Source organism: Pseudopodoces humilis, chromosome 6 (genome assembly GCF_049639895.1).
Source record: "Pseudopodoces humilis isolate 2021_Gansu_Grassland_sample_001 chromosome 6, ASM4963989v1, whole genome shotgun sequence".
Classification (NCBI taxonomy): Eukaryota; Metazoa; Chordata; class Aves; order Passeriformes; family Paridae; genus Pseudopodoces; species Pseudopodoces humilis.
Genome location: NC_142205.1, coordinates 57846252 through 57858976, shown reverse-complemented (window position 1 = coordinate 57858976; position 12725 = coordinate 57846252). Strand labels below are relative to the sequence as shown.

The 12725-nt window shown below is 41.3% G+C and overlaps 1 protein-coding gene across 5 annotated transcripts in view; it reads left to right on the top strand.

The window, feature by feature from the left end:
• The window catches only part of NR3C2 (nuclear receptor subfamily 3 group C member 2), a 190074-nt gene that overhangs the window by 162507 nt on the left and 14842 nt on the right, over positions 1–12725 (top strand). For all 5 annotated transcript variants that reach the window (XM_014254799.2, XM_088056146.1, XM_014254800.2 and 2 more), the window contains exon 7: positions 11978–12108. In XM_014254799.2, the coding sequence (XP_014110274.1) occupies positions 11978–12108 (131 nt within the window). The remainder of the gene's footprint in view (positions 1–11977; positions 12109–12725) is intronic.

Sequence of the window (12725 nt, the reverse complement as noted above, 5' to 3'; positions counted from 1 at the left end):
AACTCAAATTCAAGAAGTTTCAAAATTCCAGAATTAAGGTGGTCTGTGAAATCATAGTTTAGGCCCTTTAGGTACCTGCTTTGAAGACTCTATCCTTAACAAAGCCCTCAAGTTATGCTATCCCATAGTATTTTTCCCATGTGACTCCTTTGATCAGGTTGGATGAGATGTAAGGATTATGTAGCAAGAGACTTTTGGAGGTTTTTCTTCATTTGTCATCGAGGAAGCCTTACCTTGAATGGATCTAAGGATTTGGGAGAACAGAGATACTAATGGGGAAGATTTTCTTAAGACATAGCAAAAGACTGTCCCTAATTCAAACCCTAAGCTCTGAGACTTTTCAGGTTCCTACTGCAAAAGTAACAGAAATCCTACAGGAAAAAAAACCAACCCAGACTGTTTAACTCAAGGGAGGGAAAAATTTCGCCTGAAAATTTAACCAAAGACTTTAGGTAAAATTTTCTAACTCAACCTGAGGCAGGCACATGTGTGGATAATGTAAGTCCAGAGCATTATGTGGGTAAAATCATACGCAATTGAAAGCAGAAAACCAAGCAGTGCTGGCTGGAATGGGTGCAAAAACAAAGCAAGATATGTACAAAACCCCATGGTTTGTAACACTGGCTTATTTTCAGGGATTCTGGCTGAAGCTCTGCAAAATACTCTTTACTACAGGGAGCAGCCTTAAAGAAGGATTTCTAAGACATGGAAGGTAGGGCCGTTAGTTGCATCTTCCATTGCTCTTTCCCTTACTGGATGAATTAATCGTGGAACTAATAGCTAAAATTACTCTTTCCCTGGCTGTGCCATTTTGAGGGAAAAGTCCTCAACATTTTTGAAGAGGTGGTGTCATGGACTGTCTGCAAGAAATGGGCCCAGCCTTTCAAAAGTGTGAGTTTCTGTCTTTGCAGTGCAGAAGGCAGATGTCTAAATTCCAGAGAAAGGCAAGGGATGCTCCTTTTTGCTCAGGTTTTAATGGGCTCAGGCAGTTGCTGTCCCGCCGGCTACTGGTGACAACATCCCAGGTATCTGCTTCCACCCATACATTACGTCAGGGCATTGGCTGGCAACCTTTCAGAGGCTCAGGAAGGAATAAAAAGCATTTACAAGTGCAGCACTGCCAACAGAAACCCAGCAGGAGCCAAGACGTGGAATGGCAGGGATCCTCACTCACACAACGTGGGAAACCAGTGGGAGCGGTGGGACATGGGCTGCCTTTGGGGCCATGGCTCGTGCTCCCAGCACATCTCCTCCTCCCAGCTGGAAGCCAGAAACTGCATCCCTCATGGCAAGCTTATATACTGCTTATCCATTCCTTCCCCTAAGGCAGATGCGTGGTGGCTTCTTATTCCTCCTTGAGGCAAAACCACAGCTGATGGCATTGATGATGACTATTAAAATTCAAGCCTCCTCTATATACTGGCATAAAAGGCCCAGAGGGACGGCCCAGCCCTGGAATTCCCCCACAGGTCTTGATTTACTTTTTGCTTTTAGGTTTAACATGGTCTCTCTGTAGATTTCTGAATTTGCAGCGACTTCAGAAAAGACAGAAGATTTCAAAATAATTTGTTATTTTTAGCAAATCTACCCAAATTAACCTTATTTACCGTTCCAGCCTTACCTGGCTGTAAAATAGCAGTTATGTGGGATACTGGGAGAGTTCAGTGATGCTGAGGCACACTGTGTGGAGACTCTTTAGTACATTAAAGTACAGCATCAATATTTCAACAGTATTTTGCAAATGCGCTGCATGACTAATGTGTTGTGTGTTTTCTTGCTCCTTGGATTTTTCTCAGTTCGTCATCTGTGACAGAAAGAATAAATCACAGGTGCAGAAGTGTGCAGGTTCTGAATTTCCTGGCCATTGCACTTCATGCTGTTTTTTACCATAGTCAAGGACTTGAGGGTTTGCTTAGTAAAAACCAGCACTAGGCATTGTATGAGGTACCCAAAAGTACTGAACTTGAAAAACTGAATTTAAAACTGGGGCCAGCTTTCACAACCATTTGGATCAGTTATGTCATTTTTCCATCTCTGAAATCATTGTATTAGATCATACGATGCTCAGTCCTTACAGTAAAAATGCTTCAATAGAGACTGCACTTTACTTAATATTATTTACAAAACATTCAGAGCAGAATATACTGATATATATATAGATATATAGATATATAGATATAATTTTTTAAAATTAACAACATTTACTACATATTGATATAAACAGATCCTTTAAAGCAAAAGATTTTGCTCCCAGTAAAATAAAAATGGAGTATTGCAAGCATCTCTCATGCTATGCCTTTGGTAATTGCCCCAAGCATGAAGTTTTTAAATTAAGAGGGAGACAGAGGTTGATGTTGGCAGTAATCAAACAATAGAGGCGACACTTTTCAAATGAGACAGTTGAGGTAGACCAAATGAGGTAGAGAGGGGCGGGAAAAACAGCTTCAGTACAAGGGGATTTCTAGGAAGTTTCTGTGCTAGTGTTGTCACGGGATGTGGATGGGCAGAGGATTTTGTAACATTGAGGAAAGCCATAAAATTAAATGAAGAATTAGTATGTAGCTCAGCTGAAACAGTTAAGATTGTATTTAAAATATGCTTTTAATAATTATGTACATTTTCTTAGTAAATAATGTTTTCATTACGTTCCTAAACACCCTCATAATATACCTGTGGAAGCTGGGACCATTAGGATTTGGTGTTGCATAAGGCAGTGCAAGGATGCAGCAGCCTCTCTGTGCCCTTTCAGTGCTGAAGCCTGTAAGTCTTCCTGATGTTCTGATTTCTATGGTAACAGCAGGAAGATAAACGTAATAAAATAAGCTGAATATTTAGAAACACCTTTTTTTTTAAATTTATTTATTTAGCCTCGTATACCTCAGGGCTTAGGGGGGATAATTAGTTAGATCATCTGTGAATGGTGATAAAGCCAATAAGAAACTTCACTTATTGTTTAAATTATTACTTTTTTGCTTTTACATTTGGCAGGATGATGGCTGTTAACCCTTTTGTCTTCCCTTGCAATCTGTTAATCCTGTAGTTTCTAAAATTAGGTACATTTTTGTAATCTGTGTCATCTGGCAGTCTCCAAATCCCTCATCTTTAATTATTATTGCCACAACCAGAGTTGGTAAGAGTTGTCAGTGTTCATTTTTGTTGATAAATCGTGTGTGCAGTCGCTGGTCTTGTTGGAAGGTCAGCAAGCGCTCCTTGGTGATACTCCCTGCATGATTTTTGCTTATATGTATTGTTTTGGTGAGGAATATTGAATTCATGCAAAGTGTCAGTGCAGTGGGAAATGAAAATCTTCATCAGTAATTTTTTTATATACATTGTTACTACTATTTGCTTTTTCATAACGCGCGGCTCAGTTCCCATCCAGAGAAGTACATAAAGGGATTTTGTTACATACCCACCCCACAGTAGTGCAGATGAAAGAATGAAATTTTGGAAAATGGCTGTCATACCCGTACATAATAGATGTAACATGCTTCAGCTAGATTTTCCAAGTCTTTATTTTGGGCTTTCTTTTGTAAACAGGTCATTCATTGGTTGGGCAAAGCAATAGATGTGGTTTCTTTGCATAGATTTCTAAAGGTTCTGCCTTCTAATGCCTCTATCTCTAAACACTTCTTAAATTTCCTAAAGTGTTTTGGTTCAAACTGTGAAGCTATAAAGGAAAACGGGAGATACAGTGGTTTTAAGGAGATCTGTAAGAGTGGGGAAATGTCAGAAACTGTCCCTCTAGCACAGTTTGTCATCCTTTAAATTGGTCAGAGAAAGTTTCAGATCAGGACAAGGGGCTTCCTCACTTGCCTGTTTCTAGCGATTACTTAGGTACTTTCTGAATGTGAGACTGCATTTGGACAGTTGGGCTCAATAACCCTTCTGTGTCTTTCCCTGTGAATTTGCCTCTTACCTCTTTGAATACATTTATAATCTTGATACCTAAAAATGTTCCATGGTAGTTGCTTCTGCAATTTAATTACGCATATTTGTTTGTTGGAGATGTTTCTAAAGCAGGTGGCTGATAATTTAATGGAGTGCCACTTCATTCCTGTGTTTGCAGTAATAGTGGATATAATCCTTCTCATCCCATGCATCCCATTTATCACTTAGATCTCCATCAAGTCCTGTTGTTTCTTCTGTGAGCTGAAGAATAAGTGAGTCAATTTGACCTACCCTTGTATATCAGTTGTCTGCTGTCCCTGGCCATCCTCATCTCCTCCCCTCCCCAAAGCATTAAAAATTAATGCTTTGTATTAATTCTGGGAGGAGACCAGACCAACACGCTGGATTCAGAGCACAGTGGATGCAGCAGCAAAATTACAATTTCTGTCTTTCTCTTTACTCTTCTGTCATGTCTCTTCGCTTGGTTTGATGAACACTGAGCAAGTATTTTCAAAAGGCAGAAGCCCAAAAAACCTGTCCCAAGTTACACCTACGACTCTTTATTGCGTAATGTTTGTTAATCTGGTTATTTTGTATGTATGGTGGGAGATGATTATACTGTCTGCATTGTCCAATCAGTGATTTTCACCTTCCATTTTGTCAGCCAGCCACACAGACTTGCAGGATTTTTCAGCAGTCTTTCACAGGCAGCTCTTGATTTCATTGTCTGGAGTCATCAGCGAGCTCTGTCACCTCCAGAGGTCTGATTTTTCTCACATGATGTTTGAGCACAGTTCTCAGCCCAGGCCCCAGCGTGGAGCGTTGTGAGACTTCCTTGGTAACCTCCATTACTTGTGAGAGATGTCCATTTGTTACCACCCTTGGTCTCCTATTTTTAAGCTGCTAATAATCCACGAAGAGACGACCTCCTTATTCCTGAGCTCTCTTTAAGATCTTTCAGGAGATGTTTTTAATAGCTTTAAAATCCAGCCCTGCCGTGATTGCATCCTCCCATACCTCCTGATGCAAGGCAGTGTGCAGGTCCTAGATCAGTAATTACCCACGCTGGCACGCTGACAGAATTTATTAGAGCCCATACCCAAGCTGCATGCCCCAGTTTCCTCTGTGTGGAAACCAGGGCAGGGGAGAGGAGGAGGAGAGGGTTGGTGTTTGCTTAGGTCTCACCCCATATGGCTGTGGGATGCAGCTAGACCTGGCATGTGCAAAGCATTCCTGTCATGCAGACGTTGCCTGGACCCACCAGAACATCCTCGTGCTATCACCAGAGTGCCCTTACAGATTCATGAGACGTGACCTCTCTCTGCCAGAGTTGTGCTGATTTTCTTCCCTTACAGCATGTTTATTTATCAATTCATGCTCCTCTTTCAATGGTTTTGCTCGATATAGAACTGGAGCTTACTAGCCTCTGGTCTCTAGTGCTCCCTTCCCACCCTCAGACCCATTTTAAGAAATCAGTCACGTTTGTCGCCTTCCACGACTTTTATAAGGGCAATTTAAGCAATAAGCTGCACAGCACAGTTAGTAGTTCAGCAGTTCCATATTTAAGTTGCTTTACAGCTCGTGGATGGATGCCATCTGCTCTTGGTGATTTATTACTATTCATTTTACTGGTTTGTTGGTTTTTTTTTTTTTTCTTTATAAACCTTCTACTCGCACTTGAACCTGAAACTATTTCTTGCACTTGCTTACTGAAAAGGGAGAGTGGTGCAGAGCCTTACTGGGCTCCTCTACAGAGAGCACTGATGCAAAGATTTTATTTAACTTTTCTGGTTTTTCTCAAATGCTTCATTTTCATCCTGCTCATCAGTTGGCCCAGTGGATGTTCTGGCATATTTCCATCTTGTGATGGGTTCAAAAGGATTTGACTGTTAGTTTTTACAACTTTAGTATGAAAACTTGCCCAGTGACTTTACATTTAGCATAGATCATAATTATGCTCTCTTGGTATAGTCTCAGCATGACTTTGGGACATCCACAAGTATTTTGGGAGGGTTTCTTCTCACTTCTGTCAAGGTCTTAGAATAGAGGTTTTTTCCGTGCAAGTGTCTGAACATGGTGCTGCTTTAATCTTCCTGCACATTGATGAGCTGTTTGCTGGCATCTCCAAATGCCTTTCACATGCACAGTGCTTGCTTCTGCTACTTCCCCTGTAGAGTTAAATATGAGCCAAAGAAAAATTAGGAAGTTGTTTTTCTAAACTGGCATGAGAGGAAGACGTGCCTCAGTTGACTTCCAGAAAATGCCAGGCTTTGCGTGACAGCATGAGCAAAGTCTTAATTTTTGAGGGATTGTTGGCATAAAAGTAGAATTGCTGCTGCATGTGGAATATAGCAGAAATTTTGTTGATGAACCACTGCAAGTGACAATGAGCCCTGGCAGAAGGGATGTATAAAACAATACCTAATGGGCACCTTTGCTGGCTCTCAATACCTTTCCCTGATGAACTTTGAAATGGGGTATTTATTGCCATGTGTACATTATCATCACTTATTATTGAATGTGTTATTGAAAAAGCATTTTGGTAAAGGCATAATTATGTATTTTCTCATTTAAAACTGTGATTTTTTTCTCTTTTGAAATGCAAATGCAAACCAAAAGAGAGTATTTGGTATCAGCATTCTGCTAAGTGCATAATTAACTGTTAATACCAGGATATACTTGGGGTTTTTTGCTATTGATGTGCTTGGGATTTTAGAGTTACATAACTGGGTGATTATTAAGTTGGATTTTATCACAAGTTCTCTACTAGTGATTGAGAGCTGAAACTCTCCTTTGGCAATCATTATCCATGGGCTGTTGCCAATTCCTTTGTTGATAGGCATATTAACAGGAGGACACTTGGCTGGAACTTTTAAGGCAGCTCTAAATTTCTCAGTACCACTTACCTGAGATGGTATTCTCTAGGGTCTCCATGACAATTTTCTTGCGAAAAAACTCATTTTCAGACTTCACTTCTATAGGTTCAGTTTAAAATTGCCAAGTTGAATTTAGAAATTGCCAATTTCCTGGGTGGCTAAAGGCCGAAAAATAGCAGCTTAATGTATGTAGATCTGTTTTAATGTGAAATTAGCTTCCTTGTCTGATGATCAGTGTTCACACTGGTGGTCCTGGGTCCAGTCACTATTTTGTCCTGCATTTGGCAGTGCCCAAATTGGCCATTGGTGCAAAGTAACAGGCATTTTTGCCTTCCTGGAAGGAGATGACTCTAAAGCTTTGCTTTAGGAGTTCAAGGCAAAGCGTTGAGGGGAGGATGTTTTGTCTCTTTCTGCTGTGGCTTGCAGATTAAGCAGAGGTTAGAAAGTGCTAAATAAAAAATAAGTACTGAATGAAAAGTCACAGTTGAATTTTGCCTAAATCCCGCTTGTATTTTTGCTTGGATTTTGATCATTGTGTTAACTTAATGAGGCTGCACCAGTACAGGTGACTTTGGTGGCATTTTTAATGGCTTCAGGATGGGACACAGGTGTCTGGGTGCAGTCCATTGAGCAGAGGGATGGATGCTCAGTGTTTCCTGCCCCTGTGCAAGGAAGAATTGGTTCAGGTAGTGGCATTCTGTCACCACTGTTGGAGTAGAATACTCCTTCAAGAGACAGTTAAGTGTTGTGACAATAATATGTTTATCTTTTTTCCACCAAGAACCTCAAAACTTTTTCCAGTCAAGAAAGCCCTCCTAAGGCGGGTAAAAGAATTCCAGCCAAGGGCTTTTTATGATTAGGTGGTTTGAGCCACTGAGCAAGGGGCTTCTGTAATCCCATGTCGTGGTCTTTTTCCCTCTTTATCCCCAATATCTCTGCCTTGCCTTCAAGGTGTCTGGTGATGTTTTCACTCCTCTCTCTGTCAAGTTCAAACTGACTTCTTTTGGCATGAGGGAAAGTATGCCTTGTTTTTGGAGGCTTCCAAACAGGTTTTGGCTTTCAGGCCTTTGGCAGGTTTTCTTGTTGGGCTGCATTTGTTTGATTGGTTGTTTGTTTTGGTTTTGTTACAGTGTAAAGTGCTTTCTGAAGGTCCCTGAAATCAGTTCACTTGGTGGGCAACCTTCAAATGGTACAGGTTTTAGTCCAGCAAGGGAAAGGCTCTTGGTTATAAAATTGGAAATGGCTTTTACAGTGGTAAAAAGAGTGAAATCAGAAGACACAAAAACTAAAAGGGTTTTTTACTACAAATATTTCTTGTTCTTTTCCTAAGTCTCTTCTGGGCTGCAGAGGCCTAGGGACTAACTCAGGTGCAATTTTGTTCCTCTGAGGTGCTGTGAAAGGGGATGCCTCATCCAATTTTTCCTTGGGATTATCAGCAAGTCACTTAAGTCCTCATGAAACCTCAACACACCCACCACAACTTTCTCCTTATTCGCTTCTCTGTCTAATTTAGGAAGATGCCTTGTGCTGCAGCTTTGAGTAGTACCCATGAGAAAGTAAATAAAATGTGGTGTCAGGTTTGGTTTGGGGCTGAGTTTCGCCTGTCAGTGAGTATTTCTTGCTGCGTGGGTTCCTCTTTTTGGTTACGGTCAGTTGAGTTGCAGTTTCTATCCTCAGCAAGGAGATTTACGATACTAGGCTTTATGCTGACTTCATAAATGATGAGTTACTTATTCATAACAAGCTGTATCTGTTCAGCCTGCCTGTAGTTTCACAGGTTTTTATATGGCTGCCTGGTTTCTGTGGAGATCACATAAGGATATGATGAGGTACACGACTGGTATTTAGCATGCCTTGTCTTAAATGGTGTCCTCAAACCATCCCTGCTCTCCTGGGGTGACTGGTCAAACCCTAAATATCTGTTGTAGCTGGGTGGGTCTGACGGGAATCAGGCAGAGCGGCGGGAATGGCTGGTGAGGATGGCTGGTGACAGTGGTGAGGATGGCTGGTGACAGTGGTGAGGATGGCTGGTGGCAGTGGTGAGGATGGCTGGTGACAGTGGTGAGGATGGCTGGTGACAGTGGTGAGGATGGCTGGTGGCAGTGGTGAGGATGGCTGGTGGCAGTGGTGGGGATGGCTGGTGGCAGTGATGAGGATGGCTGGTGGCAGTGGTGAGGATGGCTGGTGACAGTGGTGAGGATGGCTGGTGACAGTGGTGAGGATGGCTGGTGGCAGTGGTGAGGATGGCTGGTGACAGTGGTGAGGATGGCTGGTGGCAGTGATGAGGATGGCTGGTGGCAGTGATGAGGATGGCTGGTGGCAGTGGTGAGGATGGCTGGTGGCAGTGGTGAGGATGGCTGGTGGCAGTGGTGGGGATGGCTGGTGGCAGTGGTGGGGATGGCTGGTGGCAGTGGTGGGGATGGCTGGATGCCCTGCCCATCCAGAGGGCTGCGGGAAAGGTCAGACAGAATGTGAGCTGGGCATTACTTCAAGCCTCGGAGACACTCGGGGAACTTAAGATGGATTAACTTAAGGTGTAAAGTTTAAAGCATATTATTATGAAGGAGGATTAAGCTAAACTGAGCTAATGACACCGCTCCTGAATGCGTATCCAAATAGCGGATTCAGAGCTTTGGCTCCACGCCTTTTGTTACTTAAATGTACTTACCTTCCTAAATGTCCCAATAAAGATAAGTGCCCTTATAGTCCAGATCTTCATAGCCTCCATTTTTCATGTTGAGACATTCAGATGCTGTCAGAGGTGGGGTTGGGCTTGGTTGGTTGGGATTTGCCTTATTTTTTATCTCTCCTTTTTTTTTTTCTAAAACAGAAAAGCTTGTTTTAATTTTTCCTTGTGATGGTAAAGGCATTTGTGATGACTTGATGACATTTATTCTTAGTTGATGTTTTTGGTGAAGAAAAAATAACTTTGTTCATGTTATGCTGACATGCCTTAATTTCTCTGCGCCTCTTCACTTTTATTGTATTTCTGTTGCTTTATTTTGTTGCTGCTCTCAAGGTATTGGATGTCTGTGATGTCAGCATCTGAATTTTTCAAAAGCTCTCTACCCTCATTCTACACAGTGTGGGGTTGGAAACCTAATACAAAGCTGAATACTGTAAACTCCAAAAAAATGCTTATCTTTCATTAAACAATCATGAATTAACTAACATAATTTTTAGTTGGTAATATTTTGTAAATAAGTAATAAATCAACTTAACTGATTTTTCAGGTGGCAAACTCATTTGAAATAATGTGTTTGCTGTATATTAAACAAATCACTTAGTAACTCATTCTGTGCATAATTTTATCTCACTACAAACAATGCTATCAGGTTTTCCTTGAGGGTGAGCCTAGAGATCAATATTTGTAAGTAGATAAAAGATTGAATATTTAAAAGACAGAAAGAAATAACTAACCCAAAAAACCCTGACTGTAACTGAAATTCTTCCATTTAGGCAATCATGTATAAGTAAAAACAAGTACAAAGAAAAACAAAAAGCAGAAAAATTTGAACGTAAGAAAAAGTGCAATGCTACGTAAAACATCAAGTTTTTGAGTCAATACTTTTACTGTTAACTTGCACAGAGAGTGTTTTGCCACCAAAAACCCCAAAAACAGCAACAAAAAACAACCAAATCAAAAAAAACTCATAAGAAACCTGAGCTAAAACATCATAATATTTTAATCTTTTTTGCTGTGTGGCTTGTTTATGGTATCTGATGAAAAATCTGTCACTTCTCTCTGTAGAGGTCAAACACAGACAGGGATGGTGGCAGTGGCTTTATATTCTGAGGCTGGAGCAACAAACCTTGATGTCCTGCAGAAGTAATGATGGATGTCATACATGGCTCTTGCTTTGAGTGCTGCTGTCTCTGGCCATCTGAGATATACTTTAACATGTAGAATTTAAAATACAAATGTCCTTTATTAATCATTCACCCTTTGACTTCAGTGTGTATCCCTCAGAGCCTCCTGGGAGCAGTCCATGATGTATAATAAAAACAAATATGTATGGCATTACTCCTGCTATTAAATTTAATTAAAGAAAAAATAAGCTGGAAGTTCTTAGTCTCAAGAAAAGAGGGTGGAGCAGGGGAAAAGTGCAGAGCCCGTCTAACAATGGGGAGTCTGCTTTATTAGTATTAAGGAGGAAAATGAAATTGCTCTGGCAGTAGTGCAATAAAACACCAGGAAGATTATGTCAGTCTTTGTTTGCACACAGTATGATTCTTCTCTTTCACCAGCCAATTTGTATATTTGAAAAAGCAGTTGCTTGGTTAAAATAATGAGCTGAACTTCATCCAGTTCCCCAATTATACAAAAAAAATGTTAGAAGAAATACAGACAATTGGTTTTGAGCAACCAAAAGAAAAAAGGGTAGTGGTCACTGAACAATTATAGGACCTTGTCTACATATCTGCATATACACACACGTGACATATATATATATATATATATATATATATATCATATCATGGTTTCTGCTGATACAGGCAATTCTCAATGACTCTTTGCTGTAGCTGTTGTGGTTTGAAATGGAAGCTTCAGAAATTCAGCAAAATTCTAACTAATTCTTCCTGAAACTTGGGCAGGATAGGTTACCCTAGGATTACTTCAGAGAAGAGAGAGAAGGTCTGAAGTTAAATCTATGAAGATATCTTTAAAGGAAAAATAATGGTATCTGGATACAAGTCCTGTACCCCAATTATTTTATGATTTAACAGACAGAAGTCTGTGTTAGTGAATGAGTTCCTTGTTTTATATACTCCTTTATTCCAGCTTATTTGAGATTACTATTTTGGGGGGGAAAAAAAACAAAACGCAATTTTTGAGTATTTCAGTGTTTGAACAGGAGATGTCAACTGATGGGGGAGTGTATCATCCACAGCATGCATTCAGTGGGTGTAGGTTCCCCTGTTGCACAAGCTCTGACCTCTTGAGCAGACACATTTCCATCAGCCAGGGCAGAGCTGAACAAGCACTGACAATTCAAATACATTTTAAAACGTTTTTGCCACTTCATTAATATCATCAATGATAAAACTCAAGTTACATTTGTTGCCGTTCCTTTTCCGTGTTCTGCTGGGCAATGAGGTGAACTCAGGCATCCATTGCAGATGGTGCAGGAGCAGGGTGATGCCCAGGTGATCCCCCTGCAGGTTGTGCTCCCGTATTGATGCCGTGGATGTTGTTCCCGTCTCTGCAGGGAGCGGATGCGCCAGTCGGCGATGTTCGAGCTGTGCCAGGGCATGCACCAGATCAGCCTGCAGTTCGTCCGCCTGCAGCTCAGCTTCGAGGAGTACACTATCATGAAAGTGCTGCTGCTCTTAAGCACAGGTGAGTTGGGTCTGTGGTTATGTAGGAATGCTTGAAAATACTCGGGTTCACAAAGAGATGCGGTGATTTTAACCAGCTTGACAGAAGAGCCAAACTGTTTCCAGCTGGGCCACAGGAATAAGCCTGGGTTTATGCCTTGGGGTTTATCTGCAGTTAGCTCAGGAAGTGTCTTTGCAATTTGAGTGGGTCATGTGCGCTGGAAGGACAGGAGTGGCCAGGCACAAGACTTTGGCCCCCCTTTCCATAGAGGGACCACACCAATAGATGTGCCAGGCAAGTGTCACAGCTGTGGGGAATGAGAGAAAAATCCCTGCTCGACATTTAAAGCCACCAGGGCTTGGCTGACTTAACGTGACCTTCAGGATCAAAAGATGTGCATTGCCTGTTCTGCAGAGCAGGTGATCTTGTAATGTCGAGTGACTTGAGAATGGAAAGCCCTTTCACAGGATTCTGAAAGTTTAATAAATGACAGTGTGTGCTTCCTTTTTCTCCTGAGCATCATGCTTTGAGTTTTAAGACACAAAATTACACCTTGGTGCTTGTTACAGCACTGTGTAGTAATTAGCAGATCTCTTGATCTTATCTTACTGAAAATACTGAAAACCTCCTGTCCCAGT